We start from the raw sequence: 24,924 nt of genomic DNA on the forward strand, positions 1-24,924 counted from the left end.
AATAATTCAGGGTGCCATGCCAAAGCAGGATATCTTATTATTGCAAATCGAGCTTGAAGTACTCCAAATGCCCGCTCCACATCCTTTCTAGCACTTTCTTGTTTCATAGTAAAAAGTTTATGTTTAGCAGTCTGGGGAGCAGTTATGGCATCAATGAAACCAGCCCATTTCGGATAGATACCATCCGTTAGATAGTAACCCATATTGTACGTTTTTCCATTTACGTTGTATTGAACTTCTGGAGCTCGTCCAGTTAGTAAGTCATCAAATACCGGTGATCGCTGCAAGACATTGATATCATTATTTGACCCAGGTGTCCCGAAAAATGCATGCCAAATCCATGTATCCCAAGAAGCAACGGCTTCTAAGATTACAGTTGCCTCTCGAGATCTTCCTTGATACATGCCTCTCCACCCTGCTGGACAATTTTTCCATTGCCAATGCATACAATCAATGCTCCCAAGCATGCCAGGAAAACCACGACTTTCTCCTTCACAAAGGAGACGATACACATCATCAGAATTTGGCTTCCTCAAGTAAACTGCAGAAAAGCTAGTAATAATTCCGTCAACAAAATGAGTAAGACACTCTCTTGCCGTACTTGCACCCAACTTGAGGTACTCATCAACATGATCAGCCGAGGTGCCATATGCTAACATTCTTATTGCCGCGGTGCACTTCTGCAAGTTTGAAGCACCAAGTTTCCCAGTGGCATCTGCATTTTGCTTAAAGAAATCGTCAACTTCGGTTAAAGTATTCACAATGCGCATAAAAACTGGCTTTCGCATGCGAAATCTTTGTCGAAATTTTACATCATTATAGAGTGGCGTGGTACTAAAGTAATCATCTACCAAACGTTTGTGAGCCCCTTCACGATCTCTTGGCACATAGTCCCTCGATCTTGGTCGTGAACTCTCAGTTGTGGGTTGTTGAACAGCAGAGGTAACCACTTCTCTTATTACATCCTCCACCTCTTGTATACGTTCACTCTCCTGAATGAAATCCATCAACATCCAATCATATATTTCATCACTAGAACTTGATGAACCTGAACCAAAGTCAAAGTTCATTTTTTTTTTGTGAAACTTTGAGTGTTTTTACAATTTGTGCAAAAAACAATGATATTTTCACAGAAGGAGAGTAAATATATATATGGAGTATAATGTGAAGTGAACTTATATTGTGAAGTAAACTTATAATTTATCAAGTGAACATAAAATCACGGATAAGATATTGTTGGATATAGAAGATAAGAAAGTAAAAGTTAATGGTTGAGAATTACTAGATATCTTCTGAAGATAAGAGTGAAGATATCTTATCCAAATATGTTGGATTTCAATTATATGAAACAATAAGACTAGTACAAGTAACGTTAGGTACATCATCATGATATGTCAGCAATTATATGATAGGACATGACATATTGTAATGGTAAAGCTTACAAGATTTTTTTTTATTTTGTTTTTAATTAATATAAAAATTAATATATTTCACATAAATTAATTAGAGCAATATATTACAAAGAATCTTAATTTGAACTAAACAACATTATATAAATTAACTAAATATATATTACAATAACAACAATGGAATATATTACAATACAATATCATTTAAACAATAAAATTGTAACAATTAGGATATAATTATTCAACTTTTTATAACTAACACTAAATAAATCTACCCCTAAACTCATTTTTCAACTTCCGATACAATTCTTCATCATCGCTATCACGATTAGGATTTGTCGCTAGTATGCTGAAAATTCTAATTTTTGCCTCCTCCTCCTTTTGTCGTTTTCTATCTTCACTTCGCTCTTTGATTAAAGAATACATCCTTTCTCCTTGTTCATGTCTCTTAAGGTTAGACTCATCAAGAGTAGAGGTCAAACTATCAATGTTGACAAAAGAAGAAGTAGCCTTCTCCTTACCTTTATTTTTCATCTTCTTAACCCCATAAGGTCGATTTTCTTCACTATCACCTATTAAATACTCGGACTCTGATCTTTTACTTCCTCGACTATCAGAAGGTAGTAGCATAGTTCCGGCACCCCATTTCTTTTTTTTCCTCATAATTTGCCAACAATGTGTCAACACAAAATGTTTACCATATTGTTTGTGAAAACTCTCGTGAGCATGCATTTCAATATCTTCCTCCGATTCTCCACTTTGTGGTGGGTTACGTCGGATTAATGAGTAACATCCAACCCATTTTCCAACCAATTCATTAATATGATTCCACCTAACTTGCAAAGCTTTCTTGGTCCTTTTACTAATTTTCCAATCGGGATTTTCTTCTCTTGATTTGTTGTAGAGAGCTTCAATGTTATCCCACAAATTAACTTTTGTTTGATAAGTACTCTCTCCGACATCTCCTCCGGCATTAATATACCCGGATACTAGCGCTTCATCGTCCTTTATGGACCACCCCTTTGATCATACAATAATATTCAAACTAATTAAAACAATACAATACATAAAGTAATAATAAAACTAGTTAGCCATAATAATATTAATTGATTATATGCACTATATAATGTAATAATATATCTCTTAAAATAAATCTTAGATCATCTAATCTTTACAAGAATGCTACACTACTGTAAGTTTTGCTAAAGATTCTTTTTATTATTATCATTTACAAAAATTCTTTTTATTATTATCATTTACAAAAATTTATGTGTACAAGTGAGAATAGTATATTGTTTGATGGGTTGTAATTAAATTATCTATAATAATGTTCGTTATTGCTAATAATAATTTTAAAAAAACAATCATACCTTAGGTTATTGCTAATAATAATTTTTAAAAAACAATCATACCTTAGGTTATTGCTAATAATAATTTTTAAAAAACTATCACACCTTAGGTTATTGCTAATAATATTTTTAAAAACTATCATACCTTAGGTTGTTGCAACTCATTCGTTTGTTGCGACACTTTTGCTTGTGACGTCTTCTTTGCTTGCTTTTGCGTTTTTTTATTGTTAACGATGACATTTGGTTCTTCGGGAAACAATTCGACGGCAACATCTTCAATTTCTTCAAGGTGGCGTGCCGTCCTAATTTCGGAAGTTGGAGTTGCATTGCTACTAGCATCTCCTCCCGGAGAACATTCCATTTGTTGAAAATGTTGAGACATTGGAAAAACAAAATTTGGATTTTGTGAAGTGTTATTTGGATTATTAAGGTTAGATTGAGTAGTAAATAATTGTACCATAGCTTGAAATTGAGGATTATTAAGAAGATTAGGATCAAATTGGAAATTATTTGGTGTATTTTGTGAGTTTGCACTATTATTATCCATATGGGATTTTCTTAGTTGAGAATAATTAAAGGAAAAAAGTTAATTAGTTGTGAGAAATATGGAATATGTAGGAATAGATGAATGAAAGTTAATTAGTTGTGACAAATATATAATGTAAAATTTTTTTACCGTTACAAACTTACAACAACATATAAAAATTACTACAAATTCTTCTTGTTTGAAATCCCCTAGAAACTAGCCGTTTCAAATTTTTTTTTTTTTTTTTTTTTTTTTAAAATATATATATGTATATTTTGATAAAGTTCCGTTTGCATTGTTGACTGGGTAGAGTATTGCAATGTTGTTTATTTTTTTTAAAGTACTGCATTATTGTTGTTGTACTACAAATTAGAAAAAAAAAAGAAGAAAAGAAGTGGGCCAACAATGTACAAGTGTCAAACATTAATAGGATAGTTGGGGGGTCCACTATACAAGAGTACCATGGGAGTACTACTCCATATTTGGAGTATGCTTCCAAATACTCCTATATGGAGTACTTTGGGTAAATTTACCACAATGGGAGTATCCTCCCAAATTGGAGAAATATGGGGGTAGAGTACTCCCATTGTAAGTGCTCTGATAACAAGGAGAACCTGTTCTAATCACGAAGAATATTTGCGATACACTTGTTGATTACATCTCAGCAAGCACTAGGGATAAACTCAGTCAATTTCCCAGGGCATTTAGTTTTAGGGATCAAGGTAATAGGTATTAGGTATTATATTAATTTCCTTAAGCAACTTTTGTGTCTATAATAAATTCAACACAACATTGCTAATCTTCTCCCAAACTATGTAATGGACTAGGAAATCAGAGTAATACAATAGCATAAAAATTAAGGAAAGTCGAATGCTTGAGTTTGATTAATAATGGCTGAAAATTTGATACAATAGCTTGAGGCTATTACTCTCCTAAGTGACTTGAGGTCACAACTCTCATACAAGTTTCCTCACAAATTTCTGGATAGTTCTTTTCTGCCTTTTTAATGCTAATTATATACTCAAGCTATATACTAGGATTAGCCTAATATCAGTTGGCTTTGTCTTCTTCTACTGATTAATTTAAGTAATCAGTCACCAAATCAGCTTGCAGTCCATGCCACCCCTCTCCTTTGTGGAACCATAATGAGTTTTGTCTGCTAGAGTAGAAATATTCCCTGCTTCATATGGCTGCTTCCCCCTGTCTCCCTTCTTTTGGATTTGGCACTTCTTTCTTCTCATGTACACCTACACCAAAATTGGCGGTCCGGCAGTGGCAACCCAATCTATCTCAAACCATATCCCAGCATTCTTTGAAGAAAGTGCTTCCAAAACATGGGCTTTATTTTCATTTGTGGCAAATATAGGTGCTTTTACTTCTTCAGCCTTAAAAGGTTGTGATATCAGACATATCTGCATAGACCACAAACCCTTTCTGAACAACAGGAATAGTTCCCAATAAAATGTTGTAATACTCTAAAAAACCTGAGGGACATTAGCCATAGAAACAACATGTTATAGACTGAATTCTACTGATTTAATTAAGCATAATTAGTATTTAATTAAGGCTAAAAGCTTGAACATTTGATTGATTAAAGGTTGGATTACATAAGGATAGTCATAACTTGAGGTTATGAATCTCTCAGTAGCTTTAGGCTACAAATCTCTCTAGTAGCTTGAGGCTACAAGTCTCTCAAGAGGTTCACTCAATTTCTGCCTACCTATTTCCTTCCCTTCCCTCTCTATTTATACTAAGGACAATTAACCTAATGAGCTAATATTAGTAGAATACCTATACTACCCCTCCTTAGGTATTAGTAGAATACCTAGACTACCCCTCCTTAGATTGATCTATTACACAACACTTTTCCCTTACGTGTGTTGAATGGTATAAATTATATTCTGCTTTTGCCTCTCAGTGAGAAAACTATGAAAAAGACTTGTATTCTGATCATCCTCCGTTATCCAAGCCACCAATACTAGCTTGGGCTTATATCAAGGTATTCTTGGCATTCATTCCCTCTTCTCTTGCAGTTATATCTCTAGGGTTCTTTTGTAACTTAAATTGAACTGAATTTCAACATTTTGAAACCCATTTTTATTAAGCTAAATAAGAGCCTTTTTACCATTTTCAGATCTGCACTACACTGTACACGGGAGTGTCCACCACATCATTTTGAAACCAGGGGTCTTTGAATTTCGGTTTCTTACTCCAAATGTTAAAATATCTAAAGGGCACAAAAACAAGACCAGGGTAATGATCAAAATCACCCTCATTACAAAATACATTTCAGCATGTTCAAACATATCAACCCATTTGTCATTCACCAACCCCTATCAATTTTGGAGAAACTCTAGCATCTCATGATTGTTTTATTATTTCAATTACGAAAATTCCTCCAAATTTCATGTCATACAAAGCACAGTCCTCTATGCAAGTTCTAAAATTCACCTTATCACTCCAATTTACAGCTTTACCACTTCTATCATCAGCCTCAAGAACATAATTGAAGTCTCCAAGAGCTAACCAAGGCTAAGCAATTGAATTACTCAACAATTACAAGTCATTCCATAGTGGACCGTACACTGAAATCTTTTAGTCATGCTCTTAGGCTTTACAATGCAGTTAATGAGTTTACTCGTTGTAAACAGAATGTTCACCTCAAAAGACTAAGATTTCCAAGGTAGGACAATCCTTCCACCAGGATGCATACTATTGTTACAAGTGAAATTTCATCATAAAAACATTAAGGTAAAACTTCCCGTATGTTTAATTAGATCTTGGCATTCTTAAGAATTTTTTTTCCTTGTTTTAAGAGGGGCTGAGAGTACTCCACACATTCTAAATTCATTGAAATTAGACCTACCTTGACCCCTTTGTCTTTGTGTTGTAGATTTGATTGCTTAAATTTTCCAGGCTCCATTTTCTCTTCAATATTAACATTTAGGGAGAGTAGGAACTTCGGTTGCAAGTGTTACTCCTGAAGAAATAGATTGTTAAGAAGTGTAGAAAACATTTCACAAAAAATAATAAGTGTAGCGAAAAAGCATGAGAATTTAATTACTTCAGGTGTACTTGCCTAATAAGGCTTCGCTCTCTTCACTTGAAATAAGGTAATCCAGTATGAATTTTCTAAACTATGGTGTGGTTTGGTTTAAAATTTTCTTGTTTATGTAATTATACTATTTGATTTGATTGAACTCCGACCTTATTCATATGTTAATATATAAGAATAAAATCATAAAAAACGGCTTGTTAGATTTGTCTTAATGTAATTTTTAAATATGTAGCTTTCATATCTTTTACAAATATGAAATTGAAGAAATAAGATACTAAACGCATGGGTATAAAAAGATATAGTATAGTCTGAACTTTTTTTTGGTGTGATTTGGTTTGATATGATTTTAATAAGAATATGAATAAGTTGAAATAAAGTGAAGTGAACAAAGGTTAAAAGATTTCCAAGAGTTAATGCTTTCATTGAGAATGCTAATGGAGGTCATCGAAGAAAATTTTCTCAAGTACTACCCCATAAATAGCCTTTATTTTATTTATATTATTATTTTACCCCTTAAATGTAAAAACTTTATCTACTACTACCCTTTAGCGGTTTCCGTCCATTTTTTTCCGTTTGTGTGTCCATAATTACGTTTTCCCACCTAATCAAGTCTCTTCTCTCCTATTTAAAGTCGTATGGTTGTTCTTCTCTCCAAACTACAACCAAAACTCAAAGGACCATAGATTTAAGCAATTGAATACAATTAATAACCAAATATTGCAAACCATATAGGTAATTGTTATAATTCGTTTGTATAGTAATGGGTTTATAGGGTTTTAACGTACTTTAATCATCATAAGTAGGGTTCAATTTAGGGTTTATGGTTTCAATTGAATGAACAAATTTGATTTTCTTGGTTTAAGCTTTCAATTGAATTAGGGTTTTTGCATTTTTAGGGTTTACGTTTTCAGTTTTATGGTATTGTGTTTTAATTGGGTGGGGAAATGTACTCGTGGGCCCCACAAATGGAAATTTTGGACGGAAACCGTTAAAGAATAGTGCTAGACAAATATTTTGCATCTTAGGGTAGTTGTTTAAAAAAAAAATTTAATTTCAAGTACATGTTCACAATACGGGCCGTTTATGGGGTAGTTCTTGACAAATTTCTTGCTTTAACTCTGTCACACTTAACATGATTATGATAGGGGATATAGATTGTCCTACTGATTTGGGGTTTAGTTTGAAATAGTATGAGAGATTAATTGATTGTAAATATAAATTAACTCTTAAGGAATTAAGTGTTTGTCTAAAATATTTAAAATGCCCCTACCTCTTTTGTACTCCTTTATAATTTAACATTTTCAATGACAACCATAATGAATTATTGTACATATTTTTGAAAGTGGCTGCACACATTGTGTGCATCAATCTAGCATTTAAAACCATAACTTATGTTGGTGTCGCTTCTTAAGGCTTTTGTAGGTATAACGTTTCACTTAACTTCTACTGTAATACTTGAATGGAAGGCAATAAAAAGATGTGATTGTTAGGGAAGTAGGCTGCTATTTCATTGATTAAAGATTAAGTCTTGCAAAACAGGGTGGCTTGAGGCCACTACTCTCTCTCTCTCTAGTACCTTGAGGGTACAACTCTCCACGCTCTAAGGATTACAATTTACCAGCTACCTAGCACACTCCTACCCCCCCCCCCCCCCCCCCCCCCCCCCCCCCCCCCTCTTTTACTTATATGTACACAACCAGCCAATAAGAAAAAATGACAAAAGTGCAGCTGTCACACTGAGAGAGAATGCTGCCAGTTTTCCTAGCAGTCATTGGCAGCTCACTGATTTGGTGGCTCATTCCTTGCTGACCCTTGCTGCTGTCCTTTCTTCCTTCTACGCTCATAGGTGACCCAACCCTTGTTCTTGTTGCTCAAGGTATTCGTTGCAGTAGGTTGAAGAATGAATACTCAATGCGAAAGGCTTCATTATTGTCTTTATGAGTATACATGTCAGCAGAGTAAAGTTGGTAAAGTTATGTTGATTGTATAGAATGAGATGTTTGTGATAAATTGTGACTTACATCAAATGCCTGGTTAAAGGATTATGTATCACCTTTCTTTTCCATGTGGGCTCATCATCTGTCATAGATTCTTTGAGCTCGTCTAAAAGTCAAATATTTGTAAATCTAGTGTCTAGAATGTTTTAGAGTTGTGAGCTTTTAAAGTTTCGCACATATCTTGAAAAATTGTTGTCTCCTTTTCATTTATCTTCACAGCATCCTTTATTTTGTATCAGGCACATTCTATTCTGATGTCCCAAACACCCCCACCCCTTTAAAAAAAGGAACCTATGTTTATAGTCTGAAACTCTGAACTCTTAAAGCCACTATAATTATTAGTTTCTAATTTACTAGTTACATGCTAGATATGCTAATTATGGTAAAGAGCAGCGTTACTTATTTCAATTATTTATAAATGATTTGAAGTTTCTCATGTTGGTCAAATAAGATTTTGATTTGACTCATTTGAGGCTGCTTCCTTTGTCTGGATTTTGATGTCAATATGACCTTATGTGATCTTTGAGGACTAATTCAGTCATTTTTTACTTTACGATATAATTATTGAAGTTGTGAAATTGATGTTTCTTGAATCTGGTTTATAACAGGAATTCAGGAAGTAAATATACATGTTTAGTGTCAATGTAGAATTTGATGTTGAAAAAGTTTAACCTCTTAATTTTTCAAAAGCACATTTACTCGAGAGAGTGAGCATAAATGAAATAATACAATGGTATCAACTCAACATTGAGGTTTTGAGACTTGTGGTATTCCAATACGTGAAATTCAAGTGAGATTCTTTTGAATGGATTTCTCTTTCCCTGATTCTTTTTTACGCTTAATGATTTGTGATTCTCTCAAAGTTCATCTTTACAATCATTTGGCATCACATCTATTTTAAAAATGGAGTGAATTATAAATTGTTTCCCGTTCCTCTCTTGGTCTTCGAATTTCGTTTAGACTGCTCAGTTCACATTTGTGGCAATTCCTAGAGCTCTTGTTGATATGTGCAGTTATAGTTTTGAATATAGGTACTTGATATGCATTTGTAATAGCTTTATTGCTATATTATGATTTTTTGACAGAGCGTGATGGTTGCGTTTTGCACAAGGTTCATAGCCTTTGTTTTTGCAAAGTTATTGTGTTAAGTCTTAGGTGCTTTTCATCTATGCTCATAATTTCTAATTTGTCTGTACCAGGCTGGAAAGATTGTTAAAAAAGTATATTATGTAGTTCCTATGTATGATAAAATAGTCCCTGCCCTTCTCAGTGATGGTGTATGGCTTCTTCCAAAGACCTGTAACCTTACACTGGGTGTTCCTATACGACTTATGTTAGCAAAACCAACAACTGGATTTTCGGAAATTATAGATAAATTTCAAGATATGATATTTACTTGTGAATACAAGTATGATGGAGAACGTGCTCAAGTAATTTTCGTTTATCTTTTATTCATTTTCCTGATTATTTTATGTATAGTGTGTAGGGTTTAAAAGAATGAGTCCTCTGCAGTAATTTTTGTACTAAAATAGCTGTTAAATGCAGATTCATTACATGGAAGATGGTTCTATTGAGATATACAGCCGAAATGCTGAATGGCACACGGGGAAGTTTCCTGATGTTGTTGCTGCAGTGCATAGGTACTCTTCGGCAAAGTATCCTTTTTGATTGACACTGGTTTAGTGGTTTGTGTAATAATTCCAAGGTTATTCAATGGGCTATTTGTTATAATTCTATATGATGCAAATAGTTTGTTTGGAGATTCTTTTATGCTTCGTACTCGATGATTAGTTAGTCGGGAGATGGTACTGAAACAATGGATTTGGTTTTCTTATATGAACACTCAAGGGGTTGGAACTTGGAAGGGAAGGGAGGACAGGGGAAAGTATGGAAATAAATAAATATTATTGTGGGAATTGGAAACTGTAACGAGCATTGTTGTACTCTTTTGTCAAAGAAGTTCAGGCGGTAAGGATTGATACCTTATCATATTGCTGCAATCCTTAGCTTGTGTTAAGACTGTTTGTAAAATTTGTTTTGTGGGAAGTATGTTTGTACAAATTTATTGTCTTACAGCCTCTAACAGTTAAAAACTTAAAATTACATATTGCTGATTTTTAGTCTTATTTTTCCTTTTTTTGCAATTCTGATGATTGCAACTATGTGGTTGTAGACTTGGAGCAACATTTTGTGCTGAAAATCTTCTTGTGTTTTCTTCACTTCCATGATCTGTTGGGACTGGGAGCCTTGTGTAGCTTCTTAGGCTTAGTCTTCTAATAATGTATTTACTAGGAATTCTTTATTGAATATTTCCATTATTGAGGTTGCCCTGCTGAAATTACAAATTTATGCTGCTATTCCTTTTTTTTTTTTCAACTTTATATTATTGACATTTACCATTTTATCTTCTAAATTCTTTCTAATTCTACTAAGTCTTATTCTGATAACATGTAGTTCTTGTAATGACTTGCAGACATGTCATGTATACTCTCTCCATTAAATTCTATATAAATGTATTACTGTCTTTTTGCGTGTATACAAATTCAGTTATCAGTTTATTGATCCCTAAATTTGCTCTTTATCACTCTAACCATACGTCATTTACTATTATGTCCTATATTGTCTTGTTTCAGGTTCAAGAAGCCATCTGTAAATTCTTTTATTTTGGATTGTGAAATTGTTGCATATGATAAAGAGAAGCAGACGATTCGTCCTAAGCAGGTAGTTGATTGTTTTGATGAGTTTTATGCATTTGTTCTAGTATGGAAACCTTCTTTATCAGAAAATTCATTAATTATGGACTTAAAACAGCTTATGAATTGCAGATGTCTTCAACCGTATTTTTTTTTTCTCTTTTTCTTTTTCTTGGGTTACGTCATAAAATAACTGTCGCTTGTCATTTGTTCTTTACAGCTTGGGTTCTATTAACCTTAAACCTTCAAATAGCACTCATTAATTTGAATTGAGTTATGCTCTAGTATTGTTTAACTGCTGTTTATTTTACTACTTGATTTTCTATTAATAATAACCTAAATAAATTAATACTTGCTCATTGTAGCATTCATATCATCATATTAAGTCCAAAGCAAACCTTATCTTGCCATTCCAAGATCCCATTTGTTTAGAATCTTTATTGCAAATGGAATTTTATTCCCCTTATTTAATATATAAGAAACGTACACACTCATGGGGATCTTGTTTCATCCATCTTAATGTGTATTTCATTAATATAATTTTTTTTTTATATAAAAAAACTAATATGTTATCAAAGCTTTACTTCCTCCATTCACGTAATACTATAGCTTGTGAGTGAGACACGAATTATAAGATAAGTGGAGAGATAGAGATAAATAAAGATTCGGACCCATGTGATAAGTAAAGAGATAAAGAGAAAACATGTGCAAATAGGGAGATGTTGCAATATATATGAAACTTCTTTTTTTTTGAGGCTATATATATGAAACTTCTTAAATTGGTAGTTGTTGCAATATTAGGGGAATGGAGGATGTATTGGATTAAATGTGTGCATTGGAAAATGTGTAAAAGTGAACTAGAAGCACTTTTTGCAATAGTGGGAGTAGTTGGTGATTCTTATGATTGATATAATCAATCTTCATGTCATTTGTTTTTTCTTATACTAAATTTGTGATGTTGTTAGATACTTGAAACTCGAGATCGCAAACAAGCCAAATTGAGTGAGATAAAGGTTGATGTTTGTGTCTTCGCTTTTGACATAATGTATTTGAATGGAAAGTCACTTCTCCCAGAGCAACTAAATGTTCGTAGAAAGGTAATATCATGGTTTGTGCTTCTTGTTTTCAGCACATTATTCCCTCTTTCTCTGTTCTTCTATCTTTACTACTGTGGTGATCCGTTGTTTACATTGGATTACAAATTTTGATTACATAATGTTATTTTGTTGCAAATTACCACCTCTATTTTACCAAGTTGTACACTATTATTGTAGCAACATAAACCAAGGAGAACTCTAGAGGGGGACTACACATGAAAGTACATTTAGCTTTAGGAGGGAGAGACTTCGAGAAATTTTATTAATTGTCTTGGAGAGTGGGGTGGGAGTATATAATATGAATAAAAAGTTGGCGGCTTGGAGTTGAAGTAAAAATGAGCACAAAGGGGGTAAAAATGAGCATAAAGGGACATGCTACTCACATGCTAGACTTTCAACCAAGATTTGAAGAAGTGAACAAATCCCTTTGGAGAAAAAAATAAAGGGGCAAAGGAATATCATGTCCTTTTTGGACTCTTTAGCTTGTTGGGAGCAAGGCTTGTAGATTTTGGTCATATAATACACCTAAACACCTAGGTGCAATTCACATTTGTAACCTACTACCTTTTTTATTTATTTATTTTTTATTTTCTTAATGTACACACTTCACTTTTCACAGAAACCAAGAATTATATTTAAGTTACGAGAGAAAAGTTGAGTGTGAGAGTGACAATTGAAAGATATTAGTCGTGAGAGTAAAAGTGGTGAGTCTATAGTAAATTGTAAGTGAGTGTATGAAAAAAAAAATCCAAGTAAATAACTACAAAGAAAGCGGAGGAAGCAGCTAAGAAGAAGCCTTTCTATCTGCCCCATGGTTTAAATCTTGGATGTGGTCGTGATCATAGTAACTATTGGATAACCACTTTTGTGGCCAATCTGGGTGGAATGCAGCTATCATGGCATAATATATTGGTCGCGGTATGTTCACGTTGCACCCTACATTAAATATCATCTAGAATCTAGATGTACTAGGATACTTACTCCATTCTTTTAGTTTACACAGTTTGACTTTTGCACCATTTGCAAAATGCACTTTGACTAGGTTTTGTGATTTATAATTACGATTAAACATAATCATGTGTGATCTTATTTGAATCATCTCAATGTAAATTTTATTAATATGCACTGTTTGTAATTTTACAATGTTGAATTGCTGAAATTGTGCTTGATAAACATAATAAAATAAACGTGTCAACTAGTAGAATAGGAAGGCATGTGATTTGACCCTTATGCTTTGGTTATTGAAATTTGTAACCTAAAGGTTTTATCTTGGAGAGTTTAGGCTTTTTGTAATCAATCTTTCACATATACTCTTTTTGTAATCAATCTTTCAAGATTATTAATCATATTCCACATATAACCTTAATTCCATTAAATAATTATGTGGTTCTCTAAACACCCAAAAAAAAAAAAAAATTGTAAATTGCAACGGATTTTATGTCATAGGCACAACCGCTTTCCTATGAGCAGAAACCAGAACTGTATACTTGTGAAAATCTTACAAATCATATAGGTATGTGATGAGTAGAAATGTAAACTTTTCATATTGAGTCATTTAATACAAAATATTTTTTGAGATTCAAGATATTGGTGATACAAGTGTCCCTCGTGATATTCAAAATAAAAAAAAGTGTCCTTTGTGATATGGTTAATCGGGATTTGGGAGTTTATGCAAAGAATTCAAAAGGGATAAGTCAAAATGGCATTAATAAAATGGGATTGAGGAAAGCAACAAGGCTCGATGGCATTTCTATATAGCTTTGGAGATGTTTGGGAGAAAGAAGAATTGAATAGTTGATGTCTTTGGAGTGGAGGAGAAGTACTTTAATACCTTTGTATAAGAACAAAGGTGATGTCAGATTGTTCTAACTATCGAGGGATCAAATTAATGAGTCATACTATGAAACTTTGGGACGGAGTGATGGAATAATGAGAAATGTGAATATCTTAGAAAACCAATTTGGATTTAAGTCTTGAAGATGGAAGATCGATTGTGGAGAAAATTCACCTTATGAGATAGATAATGGATATTTATCGAGATAAGAAGGATTTACATGTGGTTTTTATTGATTTGGAGGAGGTTTATGATAAGGTACCAAGAGAGCAAGGAAAAACATCTTGCTGAAATATATTGACATCTTTGATGGCTTTTACAAGGAAAGACATCTTGCGGAAATATATTGACATCATTAAAGACATGTATGAGGGAGCTAGTGTGCGGACTAATGTTGGGAAGTCTGAAGCATAATTATAATTAGAGTTCATAGACCACTTAGTCATTATATTTTTGCTATAGTCATGGACGAATTGACGAGTTCGATTCAAGATGATATACCATGGTGCATGATTGCCGACAATATTGTATTGATTGAGGAGACTAAAGAAGGTGTGGAATGTAAGTTGGAATGGTAGAGGACTTTGGAGTCCCTCGAAGGTGAACAATAGTAAAACGGAGTATCTATAATGTAAGTTTAGTGGTGTGAGATACAATGAGGTAGGGGTGATCAAGTTAGATAAGAAGATTGTCCAGGAATATATTATTCAAAAGGATGGAGAGTTGGATGGAGATGTAGCTCATAGTATCAGAGTGGATTGATTGAAGTGGAAGAGTGTGATGAATTTTGTATGTGATCCCGGCGTACCTCATATATTAAATGGGAAATTCTACCGAACTGCAATAAAGCTTGCTTTGTTATATCGTATAGAATGTTGGGTCGTAAAGCATTGCCACGTGCATAAGATGAATATGGCGGAAATGCGTAGTGATGGATGTGTGTCCATACAAGAGATGATCGGTTGAGGAGTGAGATAACTAGAAAGAAAGTAGTGGTTACATTAATGGAGTACAAGATAAGGGAGAATCGCTTAAGATGGTTGAGCCATATTAGAAGGAGACCAAGTGACGTTCCGGTACGGAGGCTCGAAGAATTGCAAAATTTTGGGATCACGAGAGGTAGAAGAAGACCTAAGAACATGTGGATAAGGGTGATTGAAACATGGGTGCTTTGGGGATTGAGGAAAATATGATGTTGGATAGGGCGGTGTGCAGGGAGAAAATTTACATCAACGATGTGTTGTGAGTGCATATATACTTTCTAAATTTATTTTCATTTTTAATTATATTATTTTGTCCAACTAATGTTTTATAAACTGTATTGTTTTTCTTTTGCTAAAGTTTTCTCAAACCTGTATGTTTTTTTTACTCCAATGTTTTAACCACTCCTTTAAAACTTTCTTGAATTTTATTCTTGCTTCTCTTGTAAAACTCCCTTAATTTTTCTTGGATGATCTTTCTTTTGCTCAAGTACCCTTTTTTCAAACTCTTTCGAACAATTATCTTGTTATGTCCCTTTCTTTATATGGTACGGTTCCTAATGACGATTCATGTTAACCAACCCCAAATCCTTTTGCTGTTGTTTTTGTTTCTATTTTCAGCTGAAGAGTTACAATTTAGTAACAATAATGTATCTCTGTTCTGGTAAAATCTTCATGTTCTGATTCTTTCCGGACCTATTTTGCATACTGCAGCATCTTTATGATTCATTTCAGGAAGATTCTGGGTATTTTCAATTTGCTACAGCACTCACATCTAATGATTTTGAGGAAATGCACAAGTTTTTTGAAACAGCTCTTAATACGAGGTAATCACTTCTGCAACTTTTGTAAAGATCTTCTTTAGACAAGAAAGATGAATTTCAGAGATATCTCTCTTTCCCTTTAGCGGAAGTGAACAAGGTTTTTATACCTACATATGCTGGTTTAGAACTTTTGACCATGGCCATGGCTTATTTTCATAATGGGATATTTTATTTTGGAAAATTTTTAAATTACCACCTAAAAATGTAATCATTTTCGAACTAACCACCCGTTTAATTTTTTAATTTAAAGGAAATTTTGCAAAAAATCACCTTTTAAATCTTGTTTTTTGCAAATAACCACCTTTTAAAAAAAAAATGTTGCAAAAGACCACCAATTTTAAAAACTTTGTTACAAATTACCACTTTTTTAGCCAAATTATCACTGGTTTTACATTGAATTGGTGGTAAGTTGCAACAAAATTTTTTAAATTGGTGGTTTTTTGCAACATTTTTTTTAAGAGGTGGTTAAATGCAAAAAACAAGATTTTAAAGGTGGTTTTTTGCAAAATTTCCTATTTTAAATTACCACCCCTTAAATTAAATAAATGCTCAGATTACCACCCATTTCAAAAATCCGATGGATTTTCCGTGTGTGGGCCCCACCTAAGGCTTATTTTGACCCTTTTGACTTATTTTCCCCCCAAATTTTCTCTTTAAAAACGCTCTTCTAACTTCAATTCATATTTTTCTCTTTAAAATTTGGTAGAATTTGGTGAAGGAAATGTGAATTAAAGTTTAGAGAGCGTTTTTAAAGAGAAAAAACAGGGAAAAAATTAGTCAAAAAGGTCAAAGAAAGTGTTAGGTGGGGCCTATATACAGAAAATCCACCGGATTTTTGAAATGGGTGGTAATTTGAGCATTTATTTAATTTAAGGGGTGGTAATTTAAAATAAAAAATTAAACGGTGGTTAGTTCGAAAATGGTTACATTTTTGGGTGGTAATTTAAAAATTAACCTTTTATTTATTTATTTATGTTTTGGTTACAGTCTGTTCACAGTTGATATTTTAGATTAAATGTATTGTTGCTCTAGTTGTTTCTGTCCCTAAGCCTTCTGTGAGTTGGTCCATGGCATGACATTATTGTTGCTGATGGGCCTTTCAAATTTCAATTATATTGAATTTAAGCCAATAGTAGTCATCAACGTTGCACAAATTCGTCAATTGGTTGCCGTCTCCCATACCGGAAACGTTTCGAGGACGGGTACGGCTTGGAAACGTCCCCAAGGCGTCCCCTTCGAAAATGGTACGGCAAGCTAATTTGGGGACGGCTAGCCTCTTGCTCAGGTACGTATTGGGGACGGCTTGAACCATTTTATGACGTTTCCTTAGAATTTTAGGCCTTATTTTTCTGAAAAAACCCCAAAATCAATGAATTACTAACCTGATTTTCGATTCCCCCAATTCTCAAAAACCCTAACAGTTGTGAACGACGATTCCCTTGGAGGTGCGACTTGATTCAATCTTCTGCGGTGACCAGAGACCACCGGCGACCACTTCGACACCGGCGTCTAGCGAGGCTTCGAGCGTCGACCTGTTAATGTTTCTCTTTCTTCTTCTATCTATCTTCTGCTTCTAGTTCTTGTTTTTTTCTCTTTATTCGAACCTTCTGTTTTCTTTTCTCTCTTTTTGTTTTTTTTTTTTTATTTTTGGTTTTGTTGGTTATTTATGTGAATAATTTGATTAATAGCTTGTTATGTATGCTATAGCATGTGATTTTATTATTGATATTATTAATTTTAATTTTATTATATTTTAAGTCACTGAAGAAATGTAGATGGAGAAGTCACTGTCTATTTATTTATTTATTTTAATATAAATGGTACTATAATTTGTGTTGTATGGATTTTTTTTTTTATTTTTTTTAAATATTTCATTGATTGATTTATTTATTTTTAATTTTTTTTGCCGTACCCGTTTTTTGAAATTTGAATTTTGCCGTATGCTGTCTCCGTACCCGTAGCCGTTTTTGTCCCCGTATCCTTTTCCGTGCAACATAGGTAGTCATCAGTGCTGGGTGACTCCTATTATATATTCAGAACTACTTTTTGTCATCTGTTCATGTTGGTTTTTGGGCCTTGAGCTGTTTTCTAACGCTTGGCTACTACACTCAGTCTATATTTCACACTAGCTTTAAGAGAAACAAAATCAGAATGAGCAAATAAGAGAAATGAGGGAAGCTGGGCTGCTTCTTGATTAGCAAAGACGATAGCTTTCTTACAATTGGTGGCTTGAGGTCACCACTCTCCTAGGTGGCTTCAAGCCACTACTCTCCAGAATTTGATTACCACAAAACACCTAACTAAGCCAATCCCTACTTCCCTTTTTTTATATGTACACAGCTCAATTACAATCAGCAAAAAGCCAGCTAGGCTAGCACAAAAGGCCAAGCTCTGTTACGTGTATTTAACCCCAGCAGCAGTCATTTGTTGGTGAGTGACTGCCCACTGAAGTTGGTGAGCTGCTGCTGCAACACTCCTCTTACCCCAAGAGTCTGCAGTCCTTGTATCTCCTCTCATAGGTGATGATACCATGGGGGTGCACCTTAGGAGTCGTTACATGTGTTTCATATGCTTTGAACTTTAAAGTGACTATAGAAGTTAGATGCAGTTCTGGATTCTATCGTATTGTTGGGCCTACTGCAGTACATCTGTGTTTATCTCTTCTTTTTAGTCTAATTTCTTTTCTTTTCTTTAAAAGTTGTGAGGGGTTGATGATCAAATCTTTGGAAAAGGAGGCTACCTATGAACCGTCAAAGCGATCTAATAATTGGCTTAAATTGAAAAAGGATTATATGGACAGGTAAGAACTTGTCATCTTTTTATTTTTATTTTTATTTTTTTTTATTAAGTATTAATCCATTCTACATTCTCAGTCTATTTCCACAAGAGTTGCAGATGGTAATTGTCAATGGTTTTTACAGCCATAATATTTTTTATTTATTAAAACTATTTTTGTTACAGTAGCTTTGCTTGTGCTTATCAAGCTTGTTTCAGTTATTTGTTTGATAAGCTGGAGCTTATTTAACTTTATCAAAGAGGCTGCCTATCTCTTTATATGTTTTTGGTAAACATTGCTGAACGGGTATCATTAATAAATATCAAAGTGGAGTCTCTCTTCGAAATTTGCGCTTGCTTCCCTATTCTTGGCTGATTTTTTAACAAATGATATCCCTTATCCCATTTCCCATCAGCTTCTGTCTTCTCATATCCCATAGAGTACCAAAGAAAAGAAAAAAATAAAATAAAAAGGGTACCAGGTAGTGTGGTGTTATTTGTAACAAATTGGAGGTCCAGCAGACAGAAGGATAGGTGGCATGGATTTATAGTTTGTAACAGGGAAGAGGAAAAAAGGTTATCACAATTTTTGTTTTCCCTTTTTCTCTACTTATATTTAAATTTAATAATTCTAAATTTTTTTTGTGCCATAACAGTTTTTGTTACTTTGATATTGTGTGGCCACCTCTCAAATTCCTTTAGAAGCTAATTTGGAAAAGGTGCTTATAAGTGTTCTCTTGGCCCGTATCAGTCACATCACTTTGGCCACTGCAGGACTTTATGCAAATTGCATACGTATTTTGTGTGGTACTTGAAAAAATTGTAGTAGCTAGGTTGGTGGTCATTTGCTTTATAGGGATGTGACTTATGAGTGAAAGTTTTTTTTTTAATTTTATTTTTTATAAATATAATTTATTTTTTTAATGTGAAATTTTATTTTCAAAAGTAATTGTAAAACTGAAGTGCAAATTCTCCAATTTGTTGATCGGATGTTTAAAGTTCCGTTCCTTAATGATGTTCCCGTTTTTTCTTGTTGCGTTTTCCAATGTATATTTTAAATCGTTAATTTATCTAATTTAATGTCTGGATGAATTGTAACAGTTTGATATTCTTATATATTACAGAACATGACATAACTATTATTTCTTATACATTAGAAAATAATAGAAAAGATTTCTTTAATTGTGAATAGTGATCAAATTCCATATGAGAACATTTGTAAGGTATAGGTAGTAATAAAGTTGACAATAGGTAGTTGTTTGTTATAAAAAAAAAAAAAAACTTAGTAATAATCATCAAATAGTTGTGCTAAATAGTAGTTCTGCACAAAATTCACTCATGTGTACTGTATAATTTTTATTTATTATTTGATATTAATAGCTTCCAAATAAGAAACTTGTCCTTTTTGTAATTTTACTTTGCTAATCTAACCGTTAATGTTTTAACACGTTTTTCAGCACCTAGTTATCCACTTTTTTTAGATTGTTTTTCATCCTCTAGTTAATGTTTCACACTTATTTAGCTAGCTACTGAATCTGCTTGTGGCTAAAGTACTGTCCCTCCACCCCTCTCCCCTCATTCCATCTATAGTCCCCTTATACTTTTTAAAAAATTTCATTCGGCAGCTTTGGGGACTCTCTGGATCTGGTGCCGATCGCAGCATTTTATGGTCAAGGGAATCGAAAAGGTTGGGACATTAGATATCTCTGCCTTGTATATTTTTCTTCCAGGTTTTGGTTGAATATTTTTCTTTTCCCCATATTCTCTGAATTTATGACCTTTGGTGTGATCTTAGCAAAATTACTCAACCAATAATTCCGGCTTATCTAATTTATAACTTAGTAATCCGTGTTCAGTTAAAACGCTGTAAACTATTTTTATATGCTATGGTGTTGCTTTCTGCATTCTTGAAGTTTGTAACTCTCTTGCCTGCAGGAATTTACCTTGTAATGACCAGAACTGAATTGTGCTTTTTGAATAATATTTTTTTTTTGTCCTATCCGGTTTACCCTTTGGGCTAATCTGGATTTGGGGATAAGTTCTGGTTGGTTAGGTTCCAGTCCCCTCCCGATTGTTGTTGTGGGGGATCGAACACGGGTCCTCCCTGCCAAGTGTAGAACCTAATCATCACTACACCAACAACCAATTGGTTGCTTTTTGCATAATAATTACTTGTTCTTTAAAAGTCTTGCAAATCTATTCTCTTTTTTGCCAAGACATACTGATGTGGTCCATCTTGTATAACTTAAATTTACAGGAGTTTATGGTTCATATCTCCTTGCTTGTTATGACCGTGAAAATGAAGAGTTCCAGAGCATATGCAAAATCGGTAATGTGTTGATGTTCATTGGTTGCTACTCTTTTGTGTAATTGTGTATTACATTTGTATTGCCTTCACTCTTTATATTTGCGGTTGCTGGACATTCATTTGTTACAGGTACTGGTTTTTCTGAGGAGGTGCTTAGACAATGTTATACTAGTCTTCAATCTAAAGTGATTTCTGTACCAAAGGTTCTGAATTCTCCCTTTTTGTTTTCTTTTTAAACTTGTCTTTTGGAATTTAATAGTCTAGGTTTGTTGGAATCTCACGTGTTAATTTTATGACTGATTTGTTCAGCCATACTTTCGATATGGAAATACCCTAAAACCAGATGCCTGGTTTGAGCCCTCTGAGGTAAATTTCTGAAAGTCCTGCTTGTACCCATTATATTGCTATGTATGTATGCACTCTCAAAAATTGTAAGGGATGCTCTTGTGCTTTCTTGTTTCGTGAACATGGGATTTTGGGCTACTGCAATTTTCATTGCTCTTCTTTATAGCCAAAATTCTTCTTTTGGTATTTATTAAAAGATTAGCGCAGTAAGAGACTGAAGTTATAGAGGCCATTAATCTGTAATTAGTGTGGTGATCACTAATAAAATACAAAAACAATTAAATGAATTTGTTGTTTTAATGTCCCTTTACCAAATTTCATATACCAATTTTTCAAAAAAAAAAAAAAAAAAAAAAAAAAAGTTTAATGATGTGCATTATTAGAATTTAGTACTAATTTACAAACCATAATCAATGAAATTTTTACTTTTTGGAGATCTAATTATTATGATATACGAAGTATATATCTAATTTTATGCATGAGATGTTTATTACTGTTATCCAAATTATTTATTAACACTTAATTTGTGTTTTTTTTTATGCTCTTGTTCGTGTAATGTAGGATGAAATTAAAAAGAAAGAAATGTAACAATGTATGTGGAATTTGGAATGTATCCTAAGAATATTTGACAACTAAAACTATGGAAAGATATGTCAAATTCGTGTTATAAGTAATACTTCCTCCATTATTGATTGCGCAATTCCCAAATCGTTTTATGTCAAATCGTTTTATAAGTAATACATGTGTCATTGTTGGTGTGGCTTTTATTAAATAGCTATTGATAGCCTCCTAATTCTTAATCCAACCGGACTAAATGAGCATAATTTTGGGTTTGTAGGTGTGGGAGGTCAAAGCATCTGACCTGACTATTAGTCGTGTTCACCGTGCTGCAGTTGGTGAATTGGATCCTGATTTGGTACGCAAAGTATTTGTTTTCTATCTTTTGTTCGAGAAAGATGCTTAGGGTACATTTGATTAACTTAATGTCACCAATCTTAAGTATCTATAGTTTTTATTTTTTGACAATTAGTTCATTTATTGAAACACGAATATGAACTTAAGTGAATTTATTACAACTTATTTTGGTTGTTACATCATTTATGTAGCCCTTGTTATTTGTTAACCCTTATGCCCCGCCTGGATTGAGGGAAATGGGGTGTAAAAATTAAAGGGCAAGTAATTATGGGCTTTCTCTCTTTGCCTGGATTGAGTTTAATATATTGGGCCCGAAAAAACTACCCCTCAAATGAGGGTAATATATTACCAAGCCCCCCCCCCCCCCCCTAGAGTAACAATTATCCAGTAAAAAAATCATGTCTAACCTAGTCTCTCTTCTTCCCAGATTCTCTTTCTTCTTTCTTAGTACCATCCATGGCCATGATATTGCAATCTAAATTCGAATTTGCTTTTAAATTTGGCATGAATTATAATTTTTTTTTTCATCAATAATTTGTTAACTTTGATTTTCATTATTATATATTTACTGCAATTTTAATGATAATTTACGGTTATAAAAAAAAAAATTCACTTTTTTCAATACCAAATTATTTTAATTCTTTTTTATTGCGGTTTTTACCTTTCGTATTCTTCATTTTTTTTTCAATTTCGAATTTCAACTCATTTTTTTTAATCTATGGCCCCGGTTAATGCTCTCTCTCTCTCTCTCTTTTTTTTTCTTTTCTTTTTTTTTTTTTTTTTTTATTTTACGAAATTTTACAATGAATTTTCATATTATTATGTAGTATATATTCAATCATCTAAGTTTTTAAAAAGTATTTTCATGTGATTTGTTGATAAATGTTGGATGTTTGTCTTTACTGGGTTTGATAATTTGGGATTTATTTCATGTTTGGTAATTAGATTTAATTTTCAAGATTTTATTGGGATTAATTAGATTTTAATAATTTTTAATAATTTTTAAGAAAAAGAATAAACTTCCCTAGTGCCAAACCTGTTGTAAACTAGTCCTCTTAATAGTTTCCCCTCTAAACTTACTACCCATTAACAAATCCCCTCCTAATCATTTACCACTTAACTATTCCCTTAAATCCAGGCGGGGCCTTAATTGAACTTTTTTTCTTTAAACTTCAATAGGCCTTATTATCACCCTTAACAATCTCATTTTGTGTGGTAATTCCAGTTTGAGTACATGCTCTAACATTGATTCCACAACCTCTTGTGTTGTTTTTCATCCTTTGTGTTTGTTATCAGGGTATCTCATTGCGATTTCCTCGTCTTGTACGTTTTAGAGTAGATAAAGCTCCAGAAGACGCAACATCATCTCTTCAGGTCAAGTAGCTAATGAAGTTAAATTAAACCTAGTTCACTTTTTGTTCCTATGATGTACGTGACATGATAACATTACAAACGGCTCAAAGTGTTTGCACTAAGTAATTTTTTCGCTCTTTCAGGTGGCAGAAATGTACAGATCTCAAGCAAACAATGGTCACTATAAACAGAAAGACATTTGGGAAGATGAGGACTGATAGCCTCCCCCCTAGGATGTATGTGACATGAGCTTGACTTTGCAAACAGTTCCAAGTGTTCGTATTGAATAATTTCTTACTCTTTTTCAAGTAGCAAAAAATTTACAGATCTGAAGCAAATAATCCACACTATAAAATGAGAGACGATTAGAAAGATGAGGACTGATGACACCTGTATTTAAACTCATTTTATTAGGGTTTTTTTTTTTTTTTTTTTTTTTTTTTTTTTCAAAATTTCATTACAGACATTTTTAACCCACCAATGTTCATTTTATATTGTTACCAACACATGTCCAACAAGTCACTAACCATTAGAGAAAGAGCAAGGAAAGATATTACTAAATATAGGTGGGTGTAAGTATCCGTAAATAACCCAATTAAACCTTTCAAAGCCACTTTTCTCTAGAATTGAATTTCACCTTCTATATTCTAGCAATTGTGGTGTCAAACTTCCTTGATTCTTGATCCAAACCAATACACCAAAGTGTATCAAGTCATGTACCTAGCAAAAGACACACAAATATTTTCATGAGAAAATCTATTCAAAAAAGAAAAGGAAATGAATGCAATAAAACACGGTTTACCTTAAAGGCTTGTTTAAGGTCTAAGTTTGACCGCTCTAGCAAATAATATTGCAACGATCGCAAGAGCTTGTCAAATGCGCTATAACAAATTTCGTAAGATAGAAGGTAGACAAATAACTGGAAGAGGGTGCGCAACAAGGATAGTGCACGCAAATGAGGAGAGAGAAGCAACATGAAAGAAGAAGAATCAAAAGAAACTCAAACAAATAAGAAGAAGAAGAAGAAGAATAAGATAAACTTTCCTCAAAATATCTTTGGGTGGTAACATTACCATTTTCCTCAATAGAAGACGAATGAGGGACATGTTAATAATCATAGACAAGGGGGCCCAATAGGCTCATTGACAAAAGAAGGGAGTGACATAGGAATGTAGGGAATATGGTTAAATTTTCTTGAAAAAGGGACATGAGAAGAGGGAATAGGAGCAATGGTCTCACAAATGAACTCTTTCTCACCACCATGCCTCAAATATGGAAAGAATCCTCAAAAGAAGAACACTCATGATCTCTATCTCCTTCAAACATCCAACATTCAAGAAAAACTACACAATCCCCTCCATCACAACAATGAACAACCACTTCCTCAACACTTAAAGCCCAAAATCTCAAAATCATGCATGAATGGATGCAAATTAATTTCATACTCATCTTTCTCTCATG

General features: G+C 33.4%; 2 protein-coding genes across 9 annotated transcripts in view; one reads left to right on the forward strand and one right to left on the reverse strand.

Moving 5' to 3' along the window:
* The window catches only part of LOC145641844 (DNA ligase 1-like), a 29,869-nt gene extending 5,972 nt beyond the window's left edge, over positions 1-23,897 (forward strand). For 5 of the 8 annotated variants that reach the window (XM_081692829.1, XM_081692831.1, XM_081692836.1 and 2 more), the window contains 13 exons: positions 9,539-9,769; positions 9,885-9,979; positions 10,973-11,060; positions 11,998-12,129; positions 15,658-15,770; positions 18,466-18,567; positions 20,168-20,229; positions 20,800-20,871; positions 20,980-21,053; positions 21,160-21,216; positions 22,034-22,111; positions 23,407-23,484; positions 23,607-23,897. In XM_081692829.1, the coding sequence (XP_081548955.1) occupies positions 9,539-9,769; positions 9,885-9,979; positions 10,973-11,060; positions 11,998-12,129; positions 15,658-15,770; positions 18,466-18,567; positions 20,168-20,229; positions 20,800-20,871; positions 20,980-21,053; positions 21,160-21,216; positions 22,034-22,111; positions 23,407-23,484; positions 23,607-23,681 (1,257 nt within the window). In that variant the 3' untranslated portion in view covers positions 23,682-23,897. The remainder of the gene's footprint in view (positions 1-9,538; positions 9,770-9,884; positions 9,980-10,972; positions 11,061-11,997; positions 12,130-15,657; positions 15,771-18,465; positions 18,568-20,167; positions 20,230-20,799; positions 20,872-20,979; positions 21,054-21,159; positions 21,217-22,033; positions 22,112-23,406; positions 23,485-23,606) is intronic. The other 3 variants (XM_081692832.1, XM_081692833.1, XM_081692830.1) reach the window with 2 other exon arrangements.
* On the reverse strand, positions 1,634-3,287 carry LOC145556095 (glutathione S-transferase T3-like). The gene is made up of 2 exons (XM_081617765.1): positions 2,904-3,287; positions 1,634-2,429 (listed from the first exon to the last, which is right to left on the reverse strand). The coding sequence occupies exons 1-2, from the start codon at positions 3,216-3,218 to the stop codon at positions 1,671-1,673; spliced, it is 1,074 nt and encodes a 357-aa protein (XP_081473891.1). The 5' UTR covers positions 3,219-3,287; the 3' UTR covers positions 1,634-1,670.
* Positions 23,898-24,924: the final 1,027 nt, after the last annotated feature.

The sequence above is a fragment of the Chenopodium album genome, chromosome 8, assembly GCF_948465745.1.
Source record: "Chenopodium album chromosome 8, dcCheAlbu1.1, whole genome shotgun sequence".
In the NCBI taxonomy this organism is placed as follows: Eukaryota; Viridiplantae; Streptophyta; class Magnoliopsida; order Caryophyllales; family Amaranthaceae; genus Chenopodium; species Chenopodium album.